This window comes from Oncorhynchus mykiss, unplaced genomic scaffold (assembly GCF_013265735.2).
Source record: "Oncorhynchus mykiss isolate Arlee unplaced genomic scaffold, USDA_OmykA_1.1 un_scaffold_119, whole genome shotgun sequence".
NCBI lineage: Eukaryota > Metazoa > Chordata > Actinopteri > Salmoniformes > Salmonidae > Oncorhynchus > Oncorhynchus mykiss.
Genome location: NW_023493660.1, coordinates 1,484,775 through 1,498,930, shown reverse-complemented (window position 1 = coordinate 1,498,930; position 14,156 = coordinate 1,484,775). Strand labels below are relative to the sequence as shown.

The 14,156-nt window shown below is 42.9% G+C and overlaps 1 protein-coding gene across 7 annotated transcripts in view; it reads left to right on the top strand.

Moving 5' to 3' along the window:
• Positions 1-10,148, top strand: part of LOC110511642 (exocyst complex component 6) — a 127,747-nt gene extending 117,599 nt beyond the window's left edge. For 4 of the 7 annotated variants that reach the window (XM_036972091.1, XM_036972090.1, XM_036972094.1 and 1 more), the window contains 3 exons: positions 2,537-2,649; positions 7,800-7,811; positions 9,832-10,148. In XM_036972091.1, the coding sequence (XP_036827986.1) occupies positions 2,537-2,649; positions 7,800-7,811; positions 9,832-9,964 (258 nt within the window). In that variant the 3' untranslated portion in view covers positions 9,965-10,148. The remainder of the gene's footprint in view (positions 1-2,536; positions 2,650-7,799; positions 7,812-9,831) is intronic. The other 3 variants (XM_036972092.1, XM_036972095.1, XM_036972096.1) reach the window with 1 other exon arrangement.
• The last annotated feature ends 4,008 nt before the right edge of the window (positions 10,149-14,156 follow it).

Below are 14,156 nucleotides of genomic sequence, written 5' to 3'. Positions count from 1 at the left end.
GAGAACACACTCCCTCTAGCCCTTAATGCCCGAGGTCTGTTGACTGAGAACACACTCCCTCTAGCCCTTAATGCCCCAGGTCTGTTGACTGAGAACACACTCCCTCTAGTCCTTAATCCCCCAGGTCTGTTGACTGAGAACACACTCCCTCTAGCCCTTAATGCCCGAGGTCTGTTGACTGAGAACACACTCCCTCTAGCCCTTAATGCCCGAGGTCTGTTGACTGAGAACACACTCCCTCTAGCTCTTAATGCCCGGGGTCTGTTGACTGAGAACACACTCCCTCTAGCCCTTAATCCCCGAGGTCTGTTGACTGAGAACACACTCCCTTAGTCCCCCAGGTCTGTTGACTGAGAACACACTCCCTCTAGCCCTTAATCCCCGAGGTCTGTTGACTGAGAACACACTCCCTTAGTCCCCCAGGTCTGTTGACTGAGAACACACTCCCTCTAGCCCTTAATCCCCCAGGTCTGTTGACTGAGAACACACTCCCTTAATCCCGCCGGTCTGTTAACTGAGAACACACTCCCTCTAACCCTTAATCCCCCAGGTCTGTTAACTGAGAACACACTCCCTCTAACCCTTAATCCCCCAGGTCTGTTGACTGAGAACACACTCCCTCTAACCCTTAATCCCCCAGGTCTGTTGACTGAGAACACACTCCCTCTAACCCTTAATCCCCCAGGTCTGTTGACTGAGAACACACTCCCTCTAACCCTTAATCCCCCAGGTCTGTTGACTGAGAACACACTCCCTCTAACCCTTAATCCCCCAGGTCTGTTGACTGAGAACACACTCCCTTAATCCCGCCGGTCTGTTAACTGAGAACACACTCCCTCTAACCCTTAATCCCCCAGGTCTGTTGACTGAGAACACACTCCCTCTAACCCTTAATCCCCCAGGTCTGTTGACTGAGAACACACTCCCTTAATCCTCCAGGTCTGTCGACTGAGAACACACTCCCTTAATCCCCCAGGTCTGTTGACTGAGAACACACTCCCTTAATCCCAAAGGTCTGTTGACTGAGAACACACTCCCTTAATCCCAGAGGTCTGTTGACTGAGAACACACTCCCTTAATCCCCCAGGTCTGTTGACTGAGAACACACTCCCTCTAGCCCTTAATTCGGGCGGCAGGGTAGCCTAGTGGTTAGAGCGTTGGACTAGTAACCGAAAGATCATATAGAAAAATCTATCGTTCTGCCCCTGAACAAGGCAGGTAACCCACTGTTCTCCTGAACAAGACAGTTAACCCACTGTTCCCCTGAACAGGGCAGTTAACCCACTGTTCTCCTGAACAAGACAGTTAACCCACTGTTCCCCTGAACAGGGCAGTTAACCCACTGTTCCCCTGAACAAGGCAGTTAACCCACTGTTCCCCTGAACAAGGCAGTTAACCCACTGTTCCCCTGAACAAGGCAGTTAACCCACTGTTCCCCTGAACAAGGCAGTTAACCCGCTGTTCCCCTGAACAAGGCAGTTAACCCGCTGTTCCCCTGAACAAGGCAGTTAACCCGCTGTTCCCCTGAACAAGGCAGTTAACCCGCTGTTCCCCTGAACAAGATAGTTAACCCGCTGTTCCCCTGAACAAGGCAGTTAACCCACTGTTCCCCTGAACAAGGCAGTTAACCCACTGTTCCCCTGAACAAGGCAGTTGACCCACTGTTCCCCTGAACAAGGCAGTTAACCCACTGTTCCCCTGAACAAGGCAGTTAACCCACTGTTCCCCTGAACAAGGCAGTTAACCCACTGTTCCCCTGAACAAGGCAGTTAACCCACTGTTCCCCTGAACAAGGCAGTTAACACACTGTTCCCCTGAACAAGGCAGTTAACAAACTGTTCCCCTGAACAGGGCAGTTAACCCACTGTTCCCCTGAACAGGGCAGTTAACACACTGTTCCCCTGAACAAGGCAGTTAACACACTGTTCCCCTGAACAAGGCAGTTAACCCACTGTTCCCCTGAACAAGGCAGTTAACACACTGTTCCCCTGAACAGGGCAGTTAACACACTGTTCCCCGGCAGGTCGTCATTGAACATAAGAATTTGTTCTTAACTGACTTGCCTAGTTAAATAAAGGTATAAAAAAAACAGGTTTGTTGACTGAGAACATGTTCTCCTTTACAGCAACGGCCTGGGGAAGAGTTACAGGGGAGAATAAATGGAATTGATCCAGGACACCGCTTTTAACCTCCCATCCAAAACATGGCACCCTACACTTGGCAATGTCCCCAATCACTGTCCTGAGATATTTATTTAGACCAGAGGAAAGAGTCCCTCCTCATGGCCCTCCAACACCATCTGGTCTCCCATCCAGGGACCGACCAGGACCGACCCTGCTTAGCTTCAGAGGCCAGAGTCCCTCCTACTGTCCCTCCAACACCACTTCCAGCAGCATCTGGTCTCCCATCCAGGGACCGACCAGGACCGGCCCTGCTTAGCTTCAGAGGCCAGCCAGCAGTGGTATGCAGGGTGATTTACTGCTGTCTTTTCCCTCACTAACTCCCAGAATATTGTCTTCTCTGTGTGTTGATTCAGCTGCTGGACCTGTTCATGGTGTGGGACTGGTCTACGTACCTGGCTGACTACGGACAGCCCACCTCCAAGTACCTTCGGGTCAACCCCTCCACTGCACTAGCACTTTTGGAAAAGTGAGTACTGCCGTTTCTACAGTCTCTACTCAATGTGTAGTCAGTTTGTAGTTCTACTGTCTCTACTCAATGTGTAGTCAGTTTGTAGTTCTACTGTCTATACTCAATGTGTAGTCAGTTTGTAGTTCTACTGTCTCTACTCAATGTGTAGTCAGTTTGTAGTTCTACTGTCTCTACTCAATGTGTAGTCAGTTTGTAGTTCTACTGTCTCTACTCAATGTGTAGTCAGTTTGTAGTTCTACTGTCTCTACTCAATGTGCTGTCAGTTTGTAGTTCTACTGTCTCTACTCAATGTGTAGTCAGTTTGTAGTTCTACTGTCTCTACTCAATGTTTAGTCAGTTTGTAGTTCTACTGTCTCTACTCAATGTGTAGTCAGTTTGTAGTTCTACTGTCTCTACTCAATGTTTAGTCAGTTTGTAGTTCTACTGTCTCTACTCAATGTGCTGTCAGTTTGTAGTTCTACTGTCTCTACTCAATGTGTAGTCAGTTTGTAGTTCTACTGTCTCTACTCAATGTGTAGTCAGTTTGTAGTTCTACTGTCTCTACTCAATGTGTAGTCAGTTTGTAGTTCTACTGTCTCTACTCAATGTGTAGTCAGTTTGTAGTTTTTCTGTCCTGCTAGACTGGTTAGTCTGGCCTGTATCTGTTATCTACATATTCACTACTAGACCTCTTAGTCTGTATCTGTTATCTACATATTCACTACTAGACCTCTTAGTCTGTATCTGTTATCTACATAATCACTACTAGACCTCTTAGTCTGTATCTGTTATCTACATATTCACTACTAGACCTCTTAGTCTGTATCTGTTATCTACATATTCACTACTAGACCTCTTAGTCTGTATCTGTTATCTACATATTCACTACTAGACCTCTTAGTCTGTATCTGTAATCTACATATTCACTACTAGACCTCTTAGTCTGTATCTGTTATCTACATATTCACTACTAGACCTCTTAGTCTGTATCTGTTATCTACATATCTACATATTCACTACTAGACCTCTTAGTCTGTATCTGTTATCTACATGTTCACTTCTAGACCTCTTAGTCTGTATCTGTTATCTTCATATTCACTACTAGACCTCTTAGTCTGTATCTGTTATCTACATATTCACTACTAGACCTCTTAGTCTGTATCTGTTATCTTCATATTCATTACTAGACCTCTTAGTCTGTATCTGTTATCTACATATTCACTACTAGACCTCTTAGTCTGTATCTGTTATCTTCATATTCACTACTAGACCTCTTAGTCTGTATCTGTTATCTACATATCTACATATTCACTACTAGACCTCTTAGTCTGTATCTGTTATCTACATGTTCACTACTAGACCTCTTAGTCTGTATCTGTTATCTACATATTCACTACTAGACCTCTTAGTCTGTATCTGTTATCTACATATCTACATATTCACTACTAGACCTCTTAGTCTGTATCTGTTATCTACATATCTTCATATTCACTACTAGACCTCTTAGTCTGTATCTGTTATCTACATATTCACTGCTAGACCTCTTAGTCTGTATCTGTTATCTACATATTCACTACTAGACCTCTTAGTCTGTATCTGTTATCTACATATTCACTACTAGACCTCTTAGTCTGTATCTGTTATCTTCATATTCACTACTAGACCTCTTAGTCTGTATCTGTTATCTACATATTCACCAGTAGACCTCTTAGTCTGTATCTGTTATCTACATATCTACATGTTCACTACTAGACCTCTTAGTCTGTATCTGTAATCTACATATTCACTACTAGACCTCTTAGTCTGTATCTGTTATCTCCATATCTACATATTCACTACTAGACATCTTAGTCTGTATCTGTTATCTACATGTTCACTACTAGACCTCTTAGTCTGTATCTGTTATCTACATATTCACTACTAGACCTCTTAGTCTGTATCTGTTATCTACATATTCACTACTAGACCTCTTAGTCTGTATCTGTTATCTTCATATTCATTACTAGACCTCTTAGTCTGTATCTGTTATCTACATATTCACTACTAGACCTCTTAGTCTGTATCTGTTATCTTCATATTCACTACTAGACCTCTTAGTCTGTATCTGTTATCTTCATATTCACTACTAGACCTCTTAGTCTGTATCTGTTATCTACATATTCACTACTAGACCTCTTAGTCTGTATCTGTTATCTTCATATTCACTACTAGACCTCTTAGTCTGTATCTGTTATCTACATATTCACTACTAGACCTCTTAGTCTGTATCTGTAATCTACATATCTACATATTCACTACTAGACCTCTTAGTCTGTATCTGTTATCTACATATTCACTTCTAGACCTCTTAGTCTGTAATTTACATATCTACATATTCACTACTATACCTCTTAGTCTGTATCTGTTATCTACATATCTACATATTCACTACTAGACCTCTTAGTCTGTATCTGTTATCTACATGTTCACTACTAGACCTCTTAGTCTGTATCTGTTATCTACATATTCACTACTAGACCTCTTAGTCTGTATCTGTTATCTACATATCTACATATTCACTACTAGACCTCTTAGTCTGTATCTGTTATCTACATGTTCACTACTAGACCTCTTAGTCTGTATCTGTTATCTACATATTCACTACTAGACCTCTTAGTCTGTATCTGTTATCTACATATTCACTACTAGACCTCTTAGTCTGTATCTGTTATCTTCATATTCATTACTAGACCTCTTAGTCTGTATCTGTTATCTACATATTCACTACTAGACCTCTTAGTCTGTATCTGTTATCTTCATATTCACTACTAGACCTCTTAGTCTGTATCTGTTATCTACATATCTACATATTCACTACTAGACCTCTTAGTCTGTATCTGTTATCTACATGTTCACTACTAGACCTCTTAGTCTGTATCTGTTATCTACATATTCACTACTAGACCTCTTAGTCTGTATCTGTTATCTACATATCTACATATTCACTACTAGACCTCTTAGTCTGTATCTGTTATCTACATATCTTCATATTCACTACTAGACCTCTTAGTCTGTATCTGTTATCTACATATTCACTGCTAGACCTCTTAGTCTGTATCTATTATCTACATATTCACTACTAGACCTCTTAGTCTGTATCTGTTATCTACATATTCACTACTAGACCTCTTAGTCTGTATCTGTTATCTTCATATTCACTACTAGACCTCTTAGTCTGTATCTGTTATCTACATATTCACCAGTAGACCTCTTAGTCTGTATCTGTTATCTACATATCTACATGTTCACTACTAGACCTCTTAGTCTGTATCTGTAATCTACATATTCACTACTAGACCTCTTAGTCTGTATCTGTTATCTCCATATCTACATATTCACTACTAGACATCTTAGTCTGTATCTGTTATCTACATGTTCACTACTAGACCTCTTAGTCTGTATCTGTTATCTACATATTCACTACTAGACCTCTTAGTCTGTATCTGTTATCTACATATTCACTACTAGACCTCTTAGTCTGTATCTGTTATCTTCATATTCATTACTAGACCTCTTAGTCTGTATCTGTTATCTACATATTCACTACTAGACCTCTTAGTCTGTATCTGTTATCTTCATATTCACTACTAGACCTCTTAGTCTGTATCTGTTATCTTCATATTCACTACTAGACCTCTTAGTCTGTATCTGTTATCTACATATTCACTACTAGACCTCTTAGTCTGTATCTGTTATCTTCATATTCACTACTAGACCTCTTAGTCTGTATCTGTTATCTACATATTCACTACTAGACCTCTTAGTCTGTATCTGTAATCTACATATCTACATATTCACTACTAGACCTCTTAGTCTGTATCTGTTATCTACATATTCACTTCTAGACCTCTTAGTCTGTAATTTACATATCTACATATTCACTACTATACCTCTTAGTCTGTATCTGTTATCTACATATCTACATATTCACTACTAGACCTCTTAGTCTGTATCTGTTATCTACATATCTTCATATTCACTACTAGACCCCTTAGTCTGTATCTGTAATCTACATATCTACATATTCACTAATAGACCTCTTAGTCTGTATCTGTTATCTACATATTCACTTCTAGACCTCTTAGTCTGTATCTGTTATCTTCATATTCACTACTAGACCTCTTAGTCTGTATCTGTTATCTACATATTCACTACTAGACCTCTTAGTCTGTATCTGTTATCTACATATCTACATATTCACTACTAGACCTCTTAGTCTGTATCTGTTATCTACATGTTCACTACTAGACCTCTTAGTCTGTATCTGTTATCTACATATTCACTACTAGACCTCTTAGTCTGTATCTGTTATCTACATATCTACATATTCACTACTAGACCTCTTAGTCTGTATCTGTTATCTACATATCTTCATATTCACTACTAGACCTCTTAGTCTGTATCTGTTATCTACATATTCACTACTAGACCTCTTAGTCTGTATCTGTTATCTACATATTCACTACTAGACCTCTTAATCTGTATCTGTTATCTTCATATTCATTACTAGACCTCTTAGTCTATATCTGTTATCTACATATTCACTACTAGACCTCTTAGTCTGTATCTGTTATCTTCATATTCACTACTAGACCTCTTAGTCTGTATCTGTTATCTTCATATTCACTACTAGACCTCTTAGTCTGTATCTGTTATCTACATATTCACTACTAGACCTCTTAGTCTGTATCTGTAATCTACATATTCACTACTAGACCTCTTAGTCTGTATCTGTTATCTCCATATTCACTACTAGACCTCTTAGTCTGTATCTGTAATCTACATATTCACTTCTAGACCTCTTAGTTTGTATCTGTTATCCTCATATTCACTACTAGACCTCTTAGTCTGTATCTGTTATCTACATATTCACTACTAGACCTCTTAGTCTATATCTGTAATCTACATATTCACTACTAGACCTCTTAGTCTGTATCTGTTATCTCCATATTCACTACTAGACCTCTTAGTCTGTATCTGTAATCTACATATTCACTACTAGACCTCTTAGTCTGTATCTACATATCTACATATTTACTACTAGACCTCTTAGTCTGTATCTGTAATCTACATGTTCACTTCTTGTTCTTTTCTCTTGTCTACTTGATCTTTGAACCTCTACCATGCAGAGTCTACAGGGGGTATGTTACACGTTTTGGCTTATTTGTTTCTTCCAATAGTCTGGTGTCCATTGAAAGTCATTTACACCGTATGGGTCAAGGGTCATTTATACCGTATGGGTCAAGGGTCATTTACACCGTATGGGTCAAGGGTCATTTACACCGTATGGGTCAAGGGTCATTTATACCGTATGGGTCAAGGGTCATTTATACCGTATGGGTCAAGGGTCATTTACACCTTGTGGGTTAAAGGTCATTTACACCTTGTGGGTTAGGGTCATTTACACCGTATGGGTTAGGGTCATTTACACCGTATGGGTTAGGGTCATTTATACCGTATGGGTCAAGGGTCGTTTATACCGTATGGGTCAAGGGTCATTTACACCTTGTGGGTTAGGGGCAATTTATACCGTATGGGTTAGGGTCATTTACACCGTATGGGTCAAGGGTCATTTACACCGTATGGGTCAAGGGTCATTTACACCGTATGGGTTAAGGGTCATTTACACCAAATGGGTTAGGGTCATTTACACCGTATGGGTTAGGGTCATTTACAGCGTATGGGTTAAGGGTCATTTACACCGTATGGGTTAGGGTCATTTACACCGTGTGGGTTAGGGTCATTTACACCGTATGGGTTAAGGGTCATTTACACCATATGGGTTAAGGGTCATTTACACCGTATGGGTTAGGGTCATTTACACCGTATGGGTTAGGGTCATTTACACCATGTGTGTTAAGGGTCATTTACACCTTATGGGTTAAGGGTCATTTACACCATATGGGTTAGGGTCATTTACACCATATGGGTTAGGGTCATTTACACCGTATGGGTTAGGGTCATTTACACCGTATGGGTTAAGGGTAATTTACACCATATGGGTCAAGGGTCATTTACACCGTATGGGTTAGGGTCATTTACACCGTATGGGTTAGGGTCATTTACACCGTATGGGTTAGGGTCATTTACACCGTGTGGGTTAGGGTCATTTACACCGTATGGGTTAGGGTCATTTACACCGTATGGGTTAAGGGTCATTTACTCCATATGGGTTAAAGGTCATTTACTCCATATGGGTTAAAGGTCATTTACTCCATATGGGTTAGGGTCATTTACACCGTATGGGTTAGGGTCATTTACACCGTATGGGTTAAGGGTCATTTACTCCATATGGGTTAAAGGTCAATTACTCCATATGGGTTAGGGTCATTTACACCGTATGGGTTAGGGTCATTTACTCCATATGGGTTAGGGTCATTTACACCGTATGGGTTAGGGTCATTTACTCCATATGGGTTAGGGTCATTTACACCATATGGGTTAAGGGTCATTTACTCCATATGGGTTAAAGGTCATTTACACCATATGGGTTAGGGTCATTTACACCGTATGGGTTAGGGTCATTTACTCCATATGGGTTAAAGGTCATTTACACCATATGGGTTAGGGTCATTTACTCCATATGGGTTAGGGTCATTTACACCGTATGGGTTAAGGGTCATTTACTCCATATGGGTTAAAGGTCATTTACACCATATGGGTTAGGGTCATTTACACCGTATGGGTTAAGGGTCATTTACACCGTATGGGTTAAGGGTCATTTACTCCATATGGGTTAAAGGTCATTTACACCATATGGGTTAGGGTCATTTACACCGTATGGGTTAAGGGTCATTTACTCCATATGGGTTAAGGGTCATTTACTCCATATGGGTTAAAGGTCATTTACACCATATGGGTTAGGGTCATTTACACCGTATGGGTTAAGGGTCATTTACTCCATATGGGTTAAAGGTCGTTTACACCGTATGGGTTAAGGGTCATTTACACCGTATGGGTTAAGGGTCATTTATCAAATAAAATAAGTCTCTATTCTTTAAGTGGGCAATAAGCCAAAACCCTGCAGCTCCTCCATCCAACAGTCTGTGGTTTGATGTATCTCCCTCTCTTCCCCTCTTCCCCCCTCTCTTCCCCCCTGCCTCTCTTCCCCCCTCCATCTCTCTTTATCTCCCTTGCTCTCTCTCTCTCTCGCTCCTCCAGAATGAAGGACACCAGTAAGAAGAACAACATATTTTCTCAGTTCAGGAAGAATGACCGAGACAAACAGAAGCTGATTGAGACGGTGGTGAAACAGCTGAGGAGCCTGGTCAATGGGATGTCTCAACACTCCTAGAACACACACACAGATGGACACACAGACAGACAGAGACACACAGACAGACAGAGACACACAGACAGAAACACACACAGACAGAGATACACACACCAACCAGCCATCACCTTTCAGTTTCACCAGATTCCATGCGTAGTGTAAATAAAGGAAGACAACACACACACACACACACACACACGAGACATCAAGCTAAAACAGTTTCTCTGTCAGGAATGAGAAAAAGAGTGAAATGTTTGAAATGTATTTTTTAAAGGCTCAGAATACTATGTTTTGTATATAGTGAGAGTGCAGTGATTTGTATCACCACGGTGATGTAAGGAATGTAAAGATGGCATCTCAGATGAAGACTGGACAGGAAACTGATGTTCACTGGGTGAAATGGCCCAGATAGGGGACTGAGCCATGAAGTATAGGCTCCAATCCCCCGAGCCCTATGGACCCTCTCCGCCCTGCTCTAAAGTGGTGCACTATATAGGGAATAGGGCCCTGGTCTAAAGTAGTGCACTATATAGGGAATAGGGCCCTGCTCTAAAGTAGTGCACTATATAGGGAATAGGGCCCTGGTCTAAAGTAGTGCACTATATAGGAAATAGGGCCCTGGTCTAAAGTAGTGCCCTATATAGGGAATAGGGTGTGATTTGGGACACGTCCTGGAAGATCTCTACATCGCTCCATAATGCAGTACTGGGTGGAGTTAGTTTCTACTGTAAATATATTGGAGAATATTTAACACTACAGATAATCACGCTGGTTGGGTCACAAATGTCGTCCTATTTCCACAGGGCTCTGGTCAATGCCAGGGATGCACTCTCTCCCTGTCTCTGCCAGGCATTCAGCTCTCTCCCTGTCTCTGCCAGTCATTCAGCTCTCTGCCAGTCATTCAGCTCGCTCCCTGTCTCTCCCTGTCTCTGCCAGGCATTCAGCTCTCTCCCTGTCTCTCCCTGTCTCTGCCAGGCATTCAGCTCTCTCCCTGTCTCTCCCTGTCTCTGCCAGGCATTCAGCTCTCTCCCTGTCTCTCCCTGTCTCTGCCAGGCATTCAGCTCTCTCCCTGTCTCTCCCTGTCTCTCCCTGTCTCTGCCAGGCATTCAGCTCTCTCCCTGTCTCTGCTAGGCATTCAGCTCTCTCCCTGTCTCTCCCTGTCTCTCCCTGTCTCTGCCAGGCATTCAGCTCTCTCCCTGTCTCTCTCTGTCTCTCCCTGTCTCTGCCAGTCATTCAGCTCTCTCCCTGTCTCTGCCAGGCATTCAGCTCTCTCCCTGTCTCTGCCAGTCATTCAGCTCTCTCCCTGTCTCTCCCTGTCTCTGCCAGGCATTCAGCTCTCTCCCTGTCTCTCCCTGTCTCTGCCAGTCATTCAGCTCTCTCCCTGTCTCTCCATGTCTCTGCCAGGCATTCAGCTCTCTCCCTGTCTCTGCCAGGCATTCAGCTCTCTCCCTGTCTCTCCCTGTCTCTGCCAGGCATTCAGCTCTCTCCCTGTCTCTGCCAGTCATTCAGCTCTCTCCCTGTCTCTCCCTGTCTCTGCCAGGCATTCAGCTCTCTCCCTGTCTCTCCCTGTCTCTGCCAGGCATTCAGCTCTCTCCCTGTCTCTCCCTGTCTCTGCCAGGCATTCAGCTCTCTCCCTGTCTCTCCCTGCCTCTGCCTGTCATTCAGCTCTCTCCCTGTCTCTGCCTGTCATTCAGCTCTCTCCCTGTCTCTCCCTGTCTCTGCCAGGCATTCAGCTCTCTCCCTGTCTCTCAAAATGACCTGCATGAACATGGGTCCATTGTTTAAACCCAGTACAGGACAGAGAGCTTTGTTAATTTACACTCTAAATATTATCTTTTGACAAGAAATACACCCAAAATCATGTTTTTTTTTTGTATTAGCTAAATCAATTTCTTGCATCCAAAATTCGACTTGTTTTTGTTCCTCAGGGTAAATGAACACTTTTGGTTTCAAATGCTTTAGATTCTACCGCTAAGACATTTAGATTCTACCGCTAAGACATTTAGATTCTACCGCTAAGACATTTAGATTCTACCGCTAAGACATTTAGATTCTACCGCTAAGACATTTAGATTCTACCGCTAAGACATTTCAAAAAGCAATAATGATCTCGTCCACCTGCAGGTTCTGCTTAAAGAACGACTTCTGTCTCGAATCTGAAATCACATTTCATAGTTGGATTTATGGTTTTTAAATCTCCTTTTTAACAGGCATTTTGCCCTGAATAGATATTATTTCAGTTAGTCTTTTTATTTAATTTTAAATAGTTGCTTGTAAATGTCCTTGTACATACTGCATATTTTGTAAAGAAAGTAAGAATGCGGTTTACTTCTGTTACGAATAAATGAAGTTTGTTGTTCTGAGATGCATCTCTTAAATCTAAAATATGTACACATTTAATTAGTCTGTCAAATGAATTAAATTATAACTGCTATTAGTCAATACATCACCTGGTGAGAAATGTCATTTTTCTCCATTTCTTTTTGGTTTCTAGTGTCAGAGTCAAAGAAATCCCTGCTGAATAACCCGCTCAACATTCCAAAGGGAAATGAACTGAGTGTTGGTAAGGATGGAGGGGCAGGAAAGGGAAATTAACTGAGTGTTGGTAAGGATGGAGGGGCAGGAAAGGGAAATGAACTGAGTGTTGGTAAGGATGGAGGGGCAGGAAATGGAAATGAACTGAGTGTTGGTAAGGATGGAGGGGCAGGAAAGGGAAATGAACTGAGTGTTGGTAAGGATGGAGGGGCAGGAAAGGGAAATTAACTGAGTGTTGGTAAGGATGGAGGGGTGGGAAAGGGAAATGAACTGAGTGTTGGTAAGGATGGAGGGGCAGGAAAGGGAAATGAACTGAGTGTTGGTAAGGATGGAGGGGTGGGAAAGGGAAATGAACTGAGTGTTGGTAAGGATGGAGGGGCAGGAAAGGGAAATTAACTGAGTGTTGGTAAGGATGGAGGGGCAGGAAAGGGAAATTAACTGAGTGTTGGTAAGGATGGAGGGGCGGGAAAGGGAAATTAACTGAGTGTTGGTAAGGATGGAGGGGTGGGAAAGGGAAATGAACTGAGTGTTGGTAAGGATGGAGGGGCAGGAAAGGGAAATTAACTGAGTGTTGGTAAGGATGGAGGGGCAGGAAAGGGAAATTAACTGAGTGTTGGTAAGGATGGAGGGGTGGGAAAGGGAAATGAACTGAGTGTTGGTAAGGATGGAGGGGTGGGAAAGGGAAATGAACTGAGTGTTGGTAAGGATGGAGGGGTGGGAAAGGGAAATGAACTGAGTGTTGGTAAGGATGGAGGGGTGGGAAAGGGAAATTAACTGAGTGTTGGTAAGGATGGAGGGGCAGGAAAGGGAAATGAACTGAGTGTTGGTAAGGATGGAGGGGTGGGAAAGGGAAATGAACTGAGTGTTGGTAAGGATGGAGGGGCGGGAAAGGGAAATTAACTGAGTGTTGGTAAGGATGGAGGGGCGGGAAAGGGAAATGAACTGAGTGTTGGTAAGGATGGAGGGGCAGGAAAGGGAAATTAACTGAGTGTTGGTAAGGATGGAGGGGCGGGAAAGGGAAATGAACTGAGTGTTGTTAAGGATGGAGGGGCGGGAAAGGGAAATGAACTGAGTGTTGGTAAGGATGGAGGGGCGGGAAAGGGAAATGAACTGAGTGTTGGTAAGGATGGAGGGGCGGGAAAGGGAAATGAACTGAGTGTTGGTAAGGATGGAGGGGCGGGAAAGGGAAATGAACTGAGTGTTGGTAAGGATGGAGGGGCGGGAAAGGGAAATTAACTGAGTGTTGGTAAGGATGGAGGGGCGGGAAAGGGAAATGAACTGAGTGTTGGTAAGGATGGAGGGGCGGGAAAGGGAAATGAACTGAGTGTTGGTAAGGATGGAGGGGCGGGAAAGGGAAATGAACTGAGTGTTGGTAAGGATGGAGGGGTGGGAAAGGGAAATGAACTGAGTGTTGGTAAGGATGGAGGGGTGGGAAAGGGAAATGAACTGAGTGTTGTTAAGGATGGAGGGGCGGGAAAGGGAAATGAACTGAGTGTTGGTAAGGATGGAGGGGCGGGAAATGGAAATGAACTGAGTGTTGGTAAGGATGGAGGGGCGGGAAAGGGAAATGAACTGAGTGTTGGTAAGGATGGAGGGGCGGGAAAGGGAAATGAACTGAGTGTTGGTAAGGATGGAGGGGCGGGAAAGGGAAATTAACTGAGTGTTGGTAAGGATGGAG